Below are 18289 nucleotides of genomic sequence, written 5' to 3'. Positions count from 1 at the left end.
ATTCAAGATACAGCACACTTTTTCAGTGAATCCCAGTTTAGGATATGTTATATTTAAATAATCTATATATTACATAAAAAAATACATATCTCTACCATAAACAAGGTGTCGTCTGTACCCAAACACCCTGCCCCCTTTGGGCAGCAGGCCTTGCTGCATGCCTCCCCTTCCTTAGGCTCCTCAGCCAGCTGGGACACCCACCCAGCAAACTCCACCGCAATCTACTCAAATGGAGAAGTACTTCCTCAACATACAATTCTGGAATGCGAGAAAAATGCAACTTAAAAATATACGCATTTATTACTTCTTAAAAAAAAATAACAGCGTACCGTAGAGCTTCGTACAATTTTCTGATTGAGAAAGTCTTGAACTTCCACTACAAATTTAACATCCCTGCTGAATCCTTGAGTTCCACGCATCTCCAAGTAAGCTAACTTCAGTCTTAAGTGCTTAACACGCTTCCATTTTTCTGTTTGTATTCTGAATGTCAATACAACAGTTCATTCCCATATGCTATAACGGTGTGTATCTACCGAGTGGCCAAACACCGAGATGCAAGAAGGCGCATTTCCCATTGCCCTGCATTCAGCTGCACGATTCACAGAGCTGAACTCATCTCCTCAGGCACAAGTGCACCCTTCACGCTCGGGGCACACAGAACAACACGTACAATGATCTCGATCAAAGAAGAGCTACAAACCACTGCTCAGATGTATGCACTGTCCAATTCATCTTGGCTGCAAAGGAAAAGCAGGCCATCGTTATGTTGGCAGACGTACTGCGTCTAAGAACACGGCCACATGAATGGGAGCACAGATATCCATTTCTTTTAACAGTTGCTTCGACTTGATCAGAAGTTTCATAGCTCTGTTAGCCTAGCAGCTTCTTCTAACACCGTTAAATCACTACATTAATAATTAAGGCTACTAATATGCATACAGTAAGAGCTAGCTTGGTGCTGAGAAGTCCCTCACCAGCTCCCAGAGAACTTATAGAGACTGGGTCCTTTTTGTATGACGTCAAGTCGAGATACCCATATTTATTTTAATCCTTTCTTTCAAAGCTTGTATCTTTATTAAAAATAATAATGATAAAACATTTAAACACATAAGATGCCTGACTGTCTAAAACCTAAAATCACCTCTTTTATTCCCCTCATCAGACCTAGGCAAACAGAATCACAAGCACCTGAAGAGCCCTGGTGAATGAAACCAAGGCAAAACTCAATGTCATATTGGCAGGCTAAAAAAAAATAAGCCACCTAATCAACTGTGTAACTGATGGTACTATTTCCAAGGAAATTTTAGCTTCACCAGCTATCCTACAGAATAACACTGCAAATTCTAGAGTTCCAAATTTTCTTTTTTCTGGGAGGTAACAGGGCAGCATTCAGCCCTCCTGGCTCAGTTTTGCTGCCTCTGTGTCCAACATCCATCAGTAAAGGGATTCACAGCTTTAGGCAGCAAGACCCAACTCTGAATAAATGGGTAATTTTTCATTCATGCTGCCAGACACTGGCTGTAAATGATAAAAACAGGCATAAAGGAGAAACATTTGCCTCTCTATCTTAGAGCCAACACCTTAATATTTCAGAATATATGCAAGTAATAAAAATTTATTTGTGTGAGCATTCAAACACGTTTTAGGTGGGAAAAAAGCGTGTATCTGAATTTCATGACAAGCTTCACGAATATCTATTACTAAAACTGAAGAACACATAAAGTTCAGAACTTGCATTGGCACAATTTAAAACTGAAGTCATGAAAGAGCTCATCCTACAGGAAAAAAAAACAATAATTTAAATTTAAAGCTTTGAGAAAGAAGGTGTATTAAATTTAAAGCAACCAGAAGTAGTACCATAATTGGAAAATCACACTCTGAAAATCGATAAAAAGGAAGAAATACCGGAGAAACAGAGCAAAATTGTGTCTTTGCTTTGAGGTACGAATAGAAGGGTCCATTGCACAGGATTACCTATCTCCCAATGGCAAATCCTTCACATACAAAAAAAAAATCAACCCAAGATCCACTTATCACATGGTTCGAGATTTACATGTAATAAAGGCAAGGCAATACTCAAGTTATGGCCTGTCAAATATTTACCCCACTAACAGTATCTACAGAAGCACTTTACCATTTTGTACACAGTGATTCCTTATGCACGTCGAAAGGCTTTCAGTTAAAAAAAGACATTATATACAGATCTGTACACAATTCCAACAAACACATTCCATCTCCCAGTGGAATTCTTAAAGCAAGATACCTGAGGTTTCTCAATATCTTCAATTTCTCTATCACAAACCTAAATATACATCTCAGATTTTACAAAAAGACACCTCCCTGGAATATGTGCATTATCATTAAAAAAAAACTATAGCTTTAAGGAGCTGAAAAAAGACTGCCTCCATGTGAGAGACTTCACTGCCACTCTTGCATGTTGAAGAATGTCCTTTCACCGGAGGATATTTCGGTGACTAAGGGGCAGAACAACATCAGGATTCACTTCTTCAGTGCAGACACCATGGCATCTCCGCTGTCTCAGCAGAAGAGTACTTTAGTAGGATGAAGTACTTCCTCCAGCTAGTGAATATCTGAAGAGCATAAGAAATGGTTTCTATTGTGACTTTCAGACCAATTTATGCAACAAGCAGCAATTAATAGTTATTATTCTGTTACATGCTGTTGAAGTTCTGGTCTTTCTCCTTCCAGAATGACATCCATCAGTACTGTTACACTTGAAAGAGAAAAGCCATAGATCTGAACAGTATGTAAAATACACTTCATCAGAACACTGCTGCTTTTCTAACAGCAGCAACGACTCCTATTCAAGTACGTTAGTGAGAAGTACATAATACAGTATATTTTTATATAATTTATATAATTTTTATATTAAAAAGTATTTTTATATAATGTGGGCAAAATTTAGCAATTTTAGCCTTCTTGGCACATTTACATCATAATCATTCCAAAATACTGCTAGGGCAGGAAACTTGTATTTCTTAATCTAAATAGATTCTTAAATCATAAAAAGAAAAAGATGCATTTTAATCATATTAAACTTTCAAATAACTTTATAACATATCACAGATCAGAACTGAAGAGAAAAGGTAAATGGACTCAACTCAATTTATTGGGCAGCTCTTCTGAGGCTCCCAATAAACCCACACAGTCAGACTTAGGAAATACAGGTTTAATCAATCATAGGAGGAATGAAAATCTCAACAGAAATGTGTTGTTGAAGAGTCATTTTCAATAGTTCACTTACAGGTGGAGAGGATATTGCAAGTGGATACAAGAAACGACTGAATGATGCAGCAGAACATCAAGTTCCTTGTAGTTTTCAAATAAGGACAAACTATATTTTCAGAAGTTGACTATCTCCTAAAATACCCACTAAGCTGTGGAATGGTTCTAATTTATTTGTAAGGAACATCCACTGTTGTCATTCATTTATTTACTTTGTTGAAGGAACATTTGTGTGCTGACACACTGGGTTTTTCTTTGGCATAAGAGAAACTTCACCTACACACGACCCACCAACAGACGTTGTCTATGAATGTTTCTTTCTTTCAAAGAAGAGGAAGCATCATCTGCCTCCCTTGTGACAATAAGATATTATGGCTGAGAAAAACAGCAGTAGTCCACATAATCAGAAACATGAGGAAAATAAAATGCTAAGGAAGCATCTGGTGTGGCAAAAGTAACGACTGCAGGATTACCTCCAGCACCACAGAAATGCCACACGACATCCTCTGTACTAAGGAAAGTGTCAGAGTCCCCTGCAACAACTGCAAACAGAAAATGCTGTCCAGTCTCATGCGATACAAAATACGCACACCAACAGTATCAATGTCCATATGAACTACCACCTGAAGCTATACATCAGAACTGCTGATACGGTTAGGTGCTTGGGGTTTCTTAAACAGTGGAAAGCAGGCAAGTGTTTTTTCACTTGCAAACAAAATAGAAATCATCATTTCAATTTAGTAGTGCTTGTAGAGTAAGATCTGTAATCCTTAGTGAATTGTTCCATTACCTCTGAAGCCTCTGCACAAGGTGTGACACCATGTTATCTGCAATGCCTGGACAAGCCTCTTCAGCTAAATAAACAGCCTTCTTCAGTTCTTCTATGGAATCCGTGTTACCACCACACGCTTCACTTTTCTCTTTCAACTGAAATAAAAAATGGAAGAGATACATTAGTATAATATTCATAATATTTCCATAAGCAGTATAATGCAAAAATTGTATAAAGGGACTGTCAGTGTTCAGAATGTTAGGGTTTGACTTCTGTTATTCATTCCTGCATCTTAAAGACCTTTTTCTTCCAGAAGTTGGCCTGTGCAGCAGTTATCGGGATGTCATTTCTCTGCACAAGACTTCAGCCATTCACACATCCTTTTCATTCAAGTACTGTGATGCTATCCCAAGAAGGAAGCACTATTTAGCTGCAGCTGTTTGGTTTCAAGCTGTGTTGCTTAAACATTCACTTTAATACACACACAAATAATAAGAACCCAGTGATTTCTAGGGGACATGTAACAATGGAAGTAGTGAAAATGAAAAATAAAGGTACAAAAATGGAGGGCGGACAGCAGAAAGCACTGGATGCAGGACCCACGTCATCTTTAATATGAGAAAGGGAGAAGGAAGACCTAAAGGAGATGCAGAGCAACCTGGAACATGTTTTAGAGATGGGAAGGTAGGAAGTTGAAAGAAATGTCTGAAACAGAGGCAAGAAAGTGAGTAACACATAAAGCACTGAAGTGGAAATAGCAAAAATCCCTGCCCAAAGCATTCCTCCAGTTTCCGTAGCAGAATGACAGGCTCATTTCATACTGGACTTGGAATAAATAATACAGAGGTTGTCCCCTTTAAATAAATGTAATGGCTTTTGTGCACTCAACATCCTTCCAAGCAGCGTGCAAAACTCTGTAATAATCCTCTGAAACACCACTTTATTCAGTAGAACAAAATTAAGACATTTTCTCTAGGAAAACAGTTTCTCTAACATTCTTTCTGTAACAGTTACAAGGACTGAAAACACTATTTGAATAAAAATCTTTCACAGAAAAGATAGAGTGAGAGGGAAGGGTTACTATCTTTTTCTTTAACAAAGTTCCATCAACATTTTAAAATAACATCTTCATAGATGTCCACCTTCCCTTTCATATGATAGTTATTTAAGTATCTGGGAAAACAAAACAAAACATACAAAAAGGCAAAATTGAGAATGGAAACAAAATACTGCTCTCAACCCTGAAGTTCAAATGTTAAGTTCTTGCTGCTCTGCTCCACATATACTGCAATAGAGAAGAATTTAAAATTTGAAACAGATAGAATGACACAGAAAATGATAAGAGGAAGCTTTGATGACATAAAGTCAATTTAGCTGCAACAAAAGGTGTAACAAATCAAGCTCTATACGTTGTCTTCCCTCATATGTTTCCATTTTTCAGAGACATAAATCCTAGAACTGAGTAACATCTAAAGCAATATCTTACCTCTGCAAATAAAGGGGATATAACTGTAGACAGGCATTGAGATACAGACCTTTTGGGGATGTCTTTTTCCTTAGAAGAAAAAGAAGAAAAGATTCTTAAGAATTTAATTTCCAAGAAGAAGCACTTTCATTGCTTTCTGTTTCTAATTAAACAAGAGAAAATAGCTCAAACATGCTATATTTCAAATGTTTCTAAGCATAGACAAATATGGAGAATATCTTAACAACAGACTGTTTCAAAACACTGTGAAGACTGGAGGTTGAACTAAAGTTTGAGGGTGTGGCACCTCGAATACATGCAAACTTCAAGTTACAGCGGAAAAAAAAAATAAAAAAAAAAAAATATATATATATATATATATAAAAATCACAAAACCATAGGGGTTGGAAGGCACCTCTGGAGATCATCTAGTCATAGAATCATAGAATCACAGAATGGCCTGGGTTGAAAAGGAGCACAATGATCATCCAGTTTCAACCCCCCTGCTGTGTGCAGGGTCACCAACCACCAGACCAGGCTGCCCAGAGCCACATCCAGCCTGGCCTTGAATGCCTCCAGGGATGGGGCATCCACAGCCTCCTTGGGCAACTTGTTCCAGTGTGTCACCACCCTCTGTGTGAAAAACTTCCTCCCAATATCTAACCTAAACCTCCCCTGTCTCAGTTTAAGACCATTCCCCCTTGTCCTATCACTATCCACCCTCATAAACAGCCCTTCCCCTCCTGTTCATACGCTCCTTTTAAGTACTGGAAGGCCACAATGAGGTCTCCCCAGAGCCTTCTCTTCTCCAAGCTAAACAAGCCCAGTTCCCTCAGTCTTTCCTCATAGGAGAGGTGCTCCAGCCCTCTGATCATCTTAGTGGCCTTCCTCTGGACTCTCGCTAAAGCAGGCTCCCTAGAGTAGGTTACAGGAAAGCATCCAGGTGGGTTTTGAATATTTCCAGAGAAGGAGACTCCGCAAGTTCTCTGGGCAGCCTGCTCCAGTGCTCTGTCACCCTCACACTGAAGAAGCTCTTCCTCATCTTCAGATAGAACTCCCTGTGTTCCAGTTTGTACTCCCTGCTCCTTGTTCTGTTGTTAGGCACTACCATCCTCTTGCCAACCACCCAGTAGATATTTATAGGTGTTGATCAGATCCCCTCTCAGCCTTCTCTTTTCCAGACTGAACAGTCCCAGGTCTCTCAGCCTTTCCCTATCAGGGAGATGCTCTGGGCTCCTCATCATCTTTGTTGCCCTCTGCTGGACTATTTCTAGTAGTTCACTGCCTTTTTTGAACTGGGCAGCCAGAACAGAACACAGTACCCCAGATGTGATTTCACCAGGGCAAAGAGGGGGAGGATCACCTCCCTCGACCTGCTGGCCACACACTTTATAATGCACCCCCGGGTACCACTGGACTTCTTGGCCACAAGGGCACACTGCTGGCTCATGGCCAACCTGTTGTCTACCAGGACACCCAGCTCCTTCTCTGCAGAGCTCCTCTCCAGCAGCTTAGCCCCTAACCTGTACTAATGCATGCAGTTATTCCTTTTCAGGTGTAAGACTCTACACTTGCTCTTCCTACCAATCCTATGAAGTCAAATTCAGCAAATCCTACACACTCCAATATTCAATGTCTCTCACACAATAGGTTTAAGTTCACCCAGTCAAAAGAAAAATTGGAAAATAAAATACTATCTGGTCTTCCCCCAGTGTTTTGGCAATAGCATTTATACACATCACAAGCCACAGAAAAAAGACACATTTACCGAATACCCAAACTTTAAGATCTACTCAAAATGTTTTGGCAAAGCAGTTGTAGAGCACACATTTTCAACAGAAGTTCTGAAATTTTACAATTCAAATGCTGTCAAAGATATGTAACAAATAGACCTGTGAAAAAATACTGAATCATTTCACTGAATTAAAAGTAAGAGCTATCTCCTTGTATAATACTATCAACACATTAAGCACCTTATTTCTTTGCAACTCCAAAGGCTGGGCTGCTCCATTCTCTAGATTCTTGGGATCTTTTTCTCTTATTGTGAAGATCCATTCTCCTGAGTCACTCCCACCTGAAGCCTGGCCATCTGGTTCACTTTGAGGAAAGGAAAAACAAGTTTTATTACCTACACCTGATTGCCTGTGCTCATTCAACATACATGTTGGTCACAAAACCTTCACTGATGACCAAAAACAGGATTCTATTGCATGTGCTAATGAGCATCAAGACAAGTGTGAAAGATAATGCAATTATTTTTTGAGAAATTGAAAACTTTTATTTAGAAAATGAAACTAAAATACTCCAGTAAATTTAAATTAACTTTTTTTTTAAAAAAAAAAGAGAAGCATGAAAGATTGAAAATAACTTCCCAAGTTACATAAGCAAGTAATGTGGAATGTATCATTTCTAACCAAAAACTGGCTTCAGTATATTATCTCAAATTATTAGTGAATAGAAGAAAAATAATCCACTTTTATTTTTTTTTTTTTCCTACTAAAATAGTTAAGACTCTAGCTTAGAATACCTTTGTGAAAGTCAGTTCACTCCCACTATGAAGGCAAATTTCTTCCCAATAAATAAAAAAAAAAGGCTAGCCATGTAGGGATACAGTATGGATTTAACAAACTACTTCAGCACAAATAAATCCTTTGCCTGCTTTTAGTGGATGGCATATTAAAAGAAACTATATTCTCTAACTCCTGATAGGTTGAGAGAACAAAAACATTTATGCTGATGCTAACCAGTCACAGAATTACATTTCATTTCTCCCTGTTACAGATCTCTAAGTTATGATCTGTGAATTAAGAGTGATCTACAAGAAAACCACCAGCAATTAAAAGAGTGTCTTCTGGCCGCCATACAAAAAGTATTCCAAGTACCATACCAAGCCAAAAACAATGTAATTACTGTAATAAAAACTTTGAACATTTCTGCTCGAAATCACATAGAACTTCTGGCTGTCACTGAAAGAAGTAAATTACTTTCTGTGTATGCATTAGTTGTAGAGAGTTATCAATTTGGAAAGTTAGCATTCCATTGGATCAGCATGCCACATCAATTCATCTTTTTATCACCTGCTGTGGAAGCAGAAAGGAAAACAAGCTTAGACAAAGAATTCAATCATCTCATAAGCACTCAAGAACTACTTTAGCTCCTGTGCCAAGCCATCGAAGCTGGTCTCATATTCCACAGGAGAAATGAACTACAACCTGCTGCTTCAGTTAGCAACTGATCTCAGATCAGTTTTAGCACCAGTAATTCAGCTTCCGTATCAGGATTGGAACTGTAATCACTGGAAGGAATCAAGACATTAATAATATAAGACAAACCTACATCTGATACATTAGCCAAGAAATCTCAATCCAGCTGATGTTTGCCATTAGCACAGAGACTGGAACTGCAGAGAATAGCTCGCTTGCTAAATTATAATTAGAAGTTGAACCATCTCATGAATAAACAGTAGCAATCCCTTCATTTCATTTTAGAAGGTCTGCAATCTGATGATGGCTAAGTATTTGAGAATAACAACGTTAACTTATTAGCACAGTCATAACTATTTTTAACTCGATTTCCTAAGGAAACTAATTCTTTAACATATTAAGCAGTTCCATCAAATTTCACAGACAGAAGTTAAAAACAGAAGGGGAAAATCACAGCACTCTAAAAATCTGAACTTTAATGACAGACATGCTATAGTAGCCTAACCTTCTTAGAAGGATATTTATCTCATAAAGACACTAGGCCTCATGCTCTCAAAACCCTATGACCATGGAAGCATTATTCCACTAACCCTTTCCTATATACAAGGATATGCTTCTGCTTGCTTACTGCAGATGCCAAAATCAAGGCCAACCTGCCACCAAGGAGACAGCACCCCTCCTCAGATGGCCATATGCACACATAGCACAGTGTATATATGTACACTGAAACCTGGTTGTGCAGGGTGAGATCCAGCTTTTGCTGACATGACAGGAGCATAGTCAGCCTTATGTCCAGGAAGGACCCTAGACTCTACATAGAAGAGAATATTGTACAGAATGAGCCAGAATTGCTTTCAGTTATAAAGTTATTTGCATAAAATCCCTCACAACATTTAAATCAATATTTCATAAGCTTACCATGGCTGCTAACCCGAAAAGCTGTAATTAAACAACAGAGCACAGGAATATACATGCTAAAAATTATGTGCTAGAATAAAGATTTTAAAAATTCATTCGACTTACGTATCTGAGTCATCTGAGCTGGAGTCATCATGACTTTGTTCAGACTTCCACCTCTTGTGCCTATCAATAAGCTCAGTCAGGTAGGAAATTTTCTTGGCATTTCGTAAAATGAATTTGTGTTTTAAGAGCTCCTTTGCAGTAGGTCTCTTAAAAAATAAAAATAAAAAATTACTGCATTTGAAAGTGTTAAAATCACTCACTGTAAGAAGGTTAAGAAAACTAGACCAGACTTGATGCAAACGAGCACTTACAAAGACAGACAGTGTCTACAAATAAGATTCCTACCTGATATTCTAGAGAAGTGGAACTGTGTCTATTCTTATGTAGAAACTAAATGATAAAACTCTTCCTAAGTATCAAACAATATATTAACTTGTCTTCCTTTGATGCTGAAATCATGGGGAGCCTGGGTCTTCACTCACAGCAGAATTTTCTAACATCCCTGTGGTTATGAGAATTGCTGTCTCCATCTGGAAGATTTCTGACTTGTTTGTGCAGTGCTTTACAGACCTACTGCTCAAGGGTTAAAAAAAAAGTCCACAAGAAAATCACTCCCTTTTAATCCAGTTTCGGCATTAAGATTAGACACAGCAAAAATCTCTTCAAGTAAAAAAGAACGGGTTAAAAAAAAATTAAATGTGATCTATTTATAAAATCTAGAAAAAAAGCACCTGGACCTTGAAAAGTCTCCAAAAGTAACATACAGTTACCCATGTTTAAAGAAACAACTGAAAAACATTCAACCAGCAGAAATCAGACAAATCTTTTCTCTAGAACAAATAAAGGCAAAGGATATTTTAAAATGAAATAGCAAAAAAGCAAAGGAAAAAATAACTTAAAAATGTGGAAGTATTGTGCTTGCATAATGGATTCCAGTGCTTTGATAATGTAGAGACTTCTGGACGTAATTTGTTAAATTGGAAGAACACACACAAAAAAATTGCCTGCATGCTGGTTATGATCAATACTGTTAATCTCAGGAAAGATAATGAAGTAAGATTACAGTTTGCTTACTTTTAAAAAACACAATTGCAAATAAATATTATTGTTACCAATAAAGAAAAAAGTAATTGAATCTTAAAAGAGCACAATGAAGGTTCTAGTTAGATCTTTCCCTATAAATCACTGATACAGGTGCTTCCTTTAAACTCCTGTAAACAAGTTTTCCCATAAAGAACTGACGTAAACCAGTCAAGTTCCCAACAACATACTGAAAGATGCTGGAACTCACAAAGCTCGGGTCCTTGTTCAAGCAGGCTTCAACAAACTCTTTGAGGGATTTACTGAAGTTTCCTTCCAACGTTGGTGGATTATTCTTAGGGATGAGGAACAAAACTTTCATTGGATGCAATTCTGAATGAGGTGGCTCTCCTTTTGCAAGTTCTATGGCTGTTATGCCTAATGACCAGATATCTGCCTGCAAGAAACAATCCTGTTATGATTGCGTCAGAGAAAGAGGAAACAATATTGATTTCAAAGAGAGATTTTGTATCTTTATTGTAAATCACTTCATTAAACTTTTCTTGTAAAAATGGTCTCATCATGTGGTTAATTACATAAAGCAAAGGACACGGAGCTTATCAGTTGCTTTTATGCTACGGCATAAAGCAGCTCTTATTATTAGAGCTAACAAACTTACATCAGTTACAACTGATTTTGAAACAAATCTTTTTAAATATAGTGGTAAAGGTATTACAAACCAGCACCTAACCATATTGAAGTTTCCAATTCAAATCATTCAAATCCAAGGCAGGAAATGATACTGGAATAAAAGATGTCAAAACATGCAGAAAAGGTTTTTCTTCATTAGGCATCAACCAGTACAACTTTAAGAAATGGAACAAATTAGAATGCATTTCTTTCTGGGGTTTAACATCATCTTATATATCATTTTTATTCATGGACTAGAGAAACATGGTCTAGAACAGTATTATTCAACTTTTTCAACTCAAGATTACAACCAGTTAAACACATGGTCAAAGTACTTGGTCCCAGCTTCTGAAACACGGGAAATGCTTTTCTACCTGATTTTCCTGGTAAAGCTCCTGACAGCCAAGATGGCTTCATCTAAATGAAACTTCTCTAAGTCATACACAAAGACAATGCAAATCCAAAGGCTCACTGTCATGTTAGAAAGATAAATCAAATCATACTGCTGAGATCAGCGTTAAGATTCCTAGCATTTAACTTCAGTGATGAGCTGAATCCATATTGTTACTGGATGTGACCGTACACATACTGGTTTGTTAGGTAGGATTATTTACATATATTTGTTTTGCAGGTTTTCATTGCCAAAATGGTCTACTTGTTCCAGGGAACACAGACTCCCCAGATCCAAATCCTACTGCCAAATCTGCCTGAAATAATGGATCCTAATACTTAGTGTTTTGCTGAATACAGTGAGAGAGGTGAGGCACTGGAAAAGTTGTCTATGGATGTGGTTAATGCTCTGTTCCCGGAGATGTTCAAGGCACGGTCAGATCAGGCCCTGAGCAGCCTGATCTAGCTGTGCATGCCCCCCTTCACTGCAGGGGAATTGGACTAGATGACCTTTAAAGGTCCCTTCCTACTGTAAGGATCCTATGATTCTATGAACAAAACAGAGACAGAAATCAAAAGAACGGGTGAATAAACTCCTCGGAAAAACAGGATAGGAAAAACAAATCACAAATCGCTCTTCCAACCAATGATAAGGTACCATTTAAAAATAAGCATGTTTTGATTTTCCTGTTTCTTCTGAAGCAAAAGTGGAACAGACTTATCCTCAAGTACAGTTCTCAAGTGATTTCAGTGCCTGACTTGATTTCCAAACAGCATTTGGAACACTGCTGTGCCAAAAACAGATATATTTCCAGGTGCTAGATAAAGTCTTCATTTATCAATACAGTTACAGAATCACAGAATCATTAAGATTGGAAAATGATGACCATCATCTAGTCCAACCATCAACCCATCCCCATCATGCCCACTCATTGAAGCACAGAATCATTAAAGTTGGAAAAGACCTCCAAGACCACTAAACCGCTGCTTCTCTATCAGAGCAGGTCCCCTCTAACTCGTGGTATCCAACCTTATGGCTTGCCTGTGTTGTAGTTAGTGAGGAGGAACTGTCTAGGGCTGCATATATACTTTAATCACATATTTCATAAATAACAAAAAGTCTCAAATTGAACACAGAGAATTACATATATAAATAAGCTCCAAGTTCCATTTTTCTTAATAACAGCTTTATCAGCTAAGCTCTCCTCAAGCCTGAGTCTAACTGTGAATAACTTTCCTCTGACAGGAAATCTTTTCTTGGTTATGGAAGAAAAATGTCGCCTGCAAAGAGAATTCCTCATGTTAGCAACTGAGCATTATTTCCACCTTATTCTAAATCCCTGTTTCTGAAAAGAAATGTGTTATAATCATAAAAATGGATAACATTCTTCTGTCAGACTTTCAGTCCCAGAGGCAGCATGTATATACATGCACATATTTATGTGAAACAAGTTCATATATGTCTGTGTGTATGTGTGCATACTTCTTTCGTCCATGTCCCTTAGGTATCTAATGCATTCTACTTGAAGTGATCTTTCCCCACTGCAAGTGAACAACAAAGTCCAACAAACCCAGCCCACACAATAGCTCTTTGAAGTTGCAGCTTCCTGTGGGAAGCATCAAGAATATTAAAACAAATTCTCTCTGGAATTGTACTGTCTCCTGAGAAAGAATATCAAAACAGATGCAACAGATGCAAGTACTGACTTCATGTGTATCCATCTATGCATTTCCAGGACCTGCTTGTCTGTGACAAGCAAACTTCAGGCACAACATGTGCAAAACACTTCTCCAAATGTGGGGGGACAATGTCAAGTGGTCTTTGGGATGAATCATCCCAATCATTCAAACAACCTTCCATCATTACGTTTACCCCACATCAAAATTTTTACAGTTTTAAATCCTGAACAAAAATTACTCTTCCAAGTTCAAATGGGAGTTGGGAATTCGTTCTCTGCACTACTGGCATAAAGAATTTCTTTTTCTTGTTCTAATGAGTAAAGTTTAGTCTGACTTCGAAACTCCTATAGTTGAAAGAAACAGGTTTAGTGCAAGGAAAAAAATTAAATTAAATACTTAATTGTTTCTATTAGAAACAACATAGTAGAGAGGACAGAGAACTAGTTATGGGAAAACTAAAGCAAGTAAAAGAAGATGACTTTCAGATGAAGAAAGGCATCAAAAACATGAAGAAATAAGAATTGACAAAACTAGAGAAATTAGACAGGAAGGAACGATCTTATGTGGACATTAAATCAAAGATTTAATGTGGAAAAAATGAAATACATGATATGGGGAAAGATAAATACAAAGCAGGAAATAAAATAATGAAACAGGTCATAATTTTAACAGAACTATTACAGTCATGGTTTGACTTTTCACTGCTTTTCCAATGGCTGATTTCCCATAGCAGTCAGATTTTTATTATCTCTATGGATTACTTGGGCCTTAAAAGCAAACTTCAAGAGAAAATGAAAAATGAAGTTTAATTTTCTGCCATCAAGTACTGTTCTCAGACTAGCTACTTAACTCTTTAAAGTGCAAATATTACAGCTAACTTACAGAATATATCTGGAAATATTATGCTCTCAAATATATGGATGTGAATCATTATTTCCTGTCCAACAGAAGGCGCTGAAACTTCACTATCCATTTCAAAACTATTATCTTCTGCGACTAGACACAAGTATTAGAGTGCCTTGTAAATATAATTACTAATACATGGTCTGAGATAAAAATAATACAACAGTTAGAAAATGGGACTGAACTGAGTAAAAACAGAATGAGCAAATCCCGTGTGAGAAGCACATGGCGTATCAGAATATACTTAATGCAGTCCAAAAGCCCCACCTTACCTTGAAACTACAATATGAGGAACATAACCTGCGAGTTGAATTGTCAACATTCACATATTTTAACATAAATACATAAATTGTATGCATTTGCTAAATCCTGAATTAAAATAGTACAGTGTCCTTAACAAAAGATAGAGATATTACTGAAATATATTCGCATAGCATACTTCCTAAAAAATAAAAAATAATGCTATATTAAACTGTCACAGTAGTTTTAAAGTGTAATGAATGTCAAAATGAATGTTAAAATAATGAGAAGACAAAAAATAAACTTTTAACCAAAAATATTTTGAGTGTTTCACATGAGGAAATTCCTCAAAAGTTTGTGTCTTCAATTCTAATAATTGTTTACTAGAATGTTTAATTCTAGTATCCAAATAAATATATTTGGATACAGATGAGATGTAACTGTACGTTAATATCTGAAAATGTTAACATTGGAAATCAATATACTGGAATATCAGTCCTTGCACAAATTATGCTGATAACATAGGGCAGGCCATGCTCAGGAAACCCACCAACTGCCCATAATATTAAGAGGAATGATAAAAATGCCAAATCAAAGACCTTAATCTTTATTACAATGATCAGCAAAACTGAAATACATCTCTCACCTTTGAATCATAAGCAGATTGCTTTATTACTTCAGGTGCCATCCAAAATGGTGTTCCCACAAAGGTATTCCTCTTTATTTGTGTATCTGTTAGTTGTCCTGCTACTCCAAAATCTGCTAGTTTTACTTCTCCTTGTTCAGATAGCAATACATTAGCCGCTAGAGTAAGGAAAGAGTTGAAATTAAGAGATTTGATTCTGCAAGGGTCTTCATTTATACTTCATGAGCTCTTCAAACACTACTAGAAAACAAGAACAGTTTACCTTTAATATCTCTGTGGATTTTCTTTTCTGAATGTAGGTAATCAAGACCTTTGAGTATCTCCCTCAGTATTGTTGCAATCTGGGTTTCATCAAGTGAGCCAGGTTCTAACTAGGAAACAAAAGAAATATTTATGTGTGTGTGTATGCATTTATGAAAGGAGAAATGAAGAGACCAGAAACAGAACTGAGTATAAAAGAAATTATTCATTCTGGCATACTTTAAAACTTCCCATTTGCTAACTTTGTAACATGAGATACAACAAAGGTTATCTGCAAGCAAACAAAAAAAATAAACCCACTACAGTTCTAAACTAAGTTGTTTTATGACCAATAAAGAAATACTTCTCCAAAATGCTTTTAGAAGTTTGTCAAAGGCTCCACAAAGGCACGGTTAAAAGTTATTGCTTTGTTGTGGTCGTGTCATAGATACACGTGGTTTGAAAAGCATCTCCACTGCAAACTTTCTTAAGATCACGCTGAACTTAGATGGGCAAACCTACAGGCCTATATGGGCCCAAATCTCAAAAGCCTGAGAAGGAAACAAAGGCACTGAAGATGCTACATCTATCAAATATCACATCACTATGTCAGATGAGATTTTGTGAAGCTGTCCAAAATACAACTCAAACCACTATCCTGACAAAGCACTGAATAAGTTCTTTTTTCATACAAAACTGAAGGTATGGATCTGCAAATCATCAGAAAGGTCACTACCTAAAGGAAGCTTCCTAGCTAGTAGGGGAACTGTGAGAGATCAAAACTGAAACTCTGACAATTTGCAAATACTCAAAATGGGGAGTGGGCAGCGCTGAGCTCTGCTCTGTGTGACTTCTACTCCAGTATTATAGTCTACCCAACAAGAGCAGCCATTGAAAAGCATTTCAGAGAAAGATTAGTACAAATAATACTACTACAAACCTCAGCTAGTAGGCAGGAGAAGAGGTAAGATTTCTTACGATGCTGACAACATACTATTTGTCGTATTTTGGTAGCCTTACCTTCATTCTTTTTTGCTTTTGTTTAGCTTTGAAAACTTCATCCTTATAAATTATTCATCTCAGCATCGATATTACCTCAGCCAACCTAACATTTATACAGGAAGATTTGTTCTTGAGAGCAATAAACAAGCATATGTACTGCCACTCTCCGTGGCCCACAAAGATATTCTCAGGGCTTTGCTTCCGCTAGGCTGTAAATGACAGTTCAAGAGTTGGCAACATGATATAGCACATCTAAAAGTGGTAAGTGAACATCTGACAAAAGAGGTTATCCCAAGTGGGCAGGAAGTTGTGAAAACAGAATGTGACTGAGAATATTAGTGCTTGTCCTCTTGTCACAAACATATCAAAATTGAAAACTAATGTATGCATAATTGCATAACATGCACTTTCTCTTGTAAGGTGTGACTTTGAAAAATGCCACTGTGAGCTGGTCTTGTTCAGCCTGAGGAAGTCTCCAGGGAGACCTCATTGCCCAAAGAAGTTGTGGATGCCCCATCCTAGGAGGCACTCAAGGCCAGGCTGAATGGCGCCCTGGGCAGCCTGATCTGGTGGTTGGCAGCCTTGCCCACAGCATGGGGTTGGAGCTGGGTGGGCTTTGAGATCCCTTCCAATGCAAACCATTCTGTGATATTCAAGCAAAAAAGGCACAAGGCTAACATGTCACGTGTACACTTCAACCATGGAATTCAAGGTCCCCATTCAATCTTACCTCATGCTCAGAAACATGATAAAGGAAACCAGTTCTCACACCAGATTTCAACTGAGAACCATGATGTACACGTTAGAGTTAAGGAAACATGCAGCAGAACATGAACTCAAGATGGATGAAGCACACACAAGACGCTTTAAGTACAAACTCTTACATGATGATGTCAGTTCCATGGCAAAATTTGTACTATCCTAGGCAACAACTTACAGATAAGTAAGTGATCATCACACAGGTCAATGAGTAGGATTAAAAAAAATATAAAGAAAATTTGAGTACATGTTTTCTTTCTACGCCTTTTTATAGCATCAAGTTACAAAAGCAGTGTCTAGTCACTTTTTTGTTATTTGTCTGGACAACAAATAATTTTATTTTTCTTTCAGTGTATCTTTATCAGGAACGTTATCCATTTCTACATAACCACAGAATTCCTTAGAATATTCCTGAAGAATACTTAGAGGACATGGAAACTAAAAGTAGAAATGAGTTCAGAAAAGTAATCACAGCGTAAACATGGCAGCTGAATTGCAGCAAGTCTGCATTTAGTCAACCCTCCTCCTATTTTCAGAATATCACAAGCAGAATTCCATAACATCAGCCCTTATTCTTTCACCACATTTTTTAGTTGCCTCCGATGACAACAAACTATGCTATAGGAACAGTCAAGTCTAAGCAGGAATAACAATTTTCACATACCTCAAACATGCATTCTTGTATTTATAATGCAATTTTTAAAGTCTACAACAAATACAAGATGGCATGCAATTTTCATGAACCCTTTTTTAATGGCTGAAGTGAATTGTCAGAATCTAGCCAAATAAAATGTAATATGCAGCTAACTTCTTGAATTATCATTCAAAATCGGATAATTCTTTGTTAACTTAGGTGGTGCAATCAACCTCGTCTTCCAAATATCTCTAACCATTATCTCTATAAACTCTCTTTGTTAAACAGATTCCCTTGCAGGATTCTATATAAAACTCCTTGGGGGAAGAGAAATGTAATGGATTTGCCTCATTGAAATGTACAACTTGAAAGTGTTATGTTGTTTTGTTTTTTTTTCTTTTCTTTCTTAGCATGACCATGAGGAGTTGTGCTAACA

General features: G+C 37.3%; 1 protein-coding gene across 2 annotated transcripts in view; it reads right to left on the bottom strand.

The window, feature by feature from the left end:
* Positions 1–281: 281 nt before the first annotated feature.
* Positions 282–18289, bottom strand: part of STK24 (serine/threonine kinase 24) — a 56651-nt gene continuing 38643 nt past the window's right edge. For both annotated transcript variants that reach the window (XM_048933204.1, XM_048933203.1), the window contains exons 4-11: positions 15481–15589; positions 15219–15376; positions 10941–11126; positions 9710–9855; positions 7457–7580; positions 5505–5573; positions 4037–4173; positions 282–2591 (exon numbers count right to left, since the gene is read on the bottom strand). In XM_048933204.1, the coding sequence (XP_048789161.1) occupies positions 2555–2591; positions 4037–4173; positions 5505–5573; positions 7457–7580; positions 9710–9855; positions 10941–11126; positions 15219–15376; positions 15481–15589 (966 nt within the window). In that variant the 3' untranslated portion in view covers positions 282–2554. The remainder of the gene's footprint in view (positions 2592–4036; positions 4174–5504; positions 5574–7456; positions 7581–9709; positions 9856–10940; positions 11127–15218; positions 15377–15480; positions 15590–18289) is intronic.

The sequence above is a fragment of the Lagopus muta genome, chromosome 1 (assembly GCF_023343835.1).
Source record: "Lagopus muta isolate bLagMut1 chromosome 1, bLagMut1 primary, whole genome shotgun sequence".
In the NCBI taxonomy this organism is placed as follows: Eukaryota; Metazoa; Chordata; class Aves; order Galliformes; family Phasianidae; genus Lagopus; species Lagopus muta.
The sequence above is the reverse complement of the archived record's forward strand: the minus strand, read 5'-3'. Positions and strand labels throughout refer to the sequence as shown.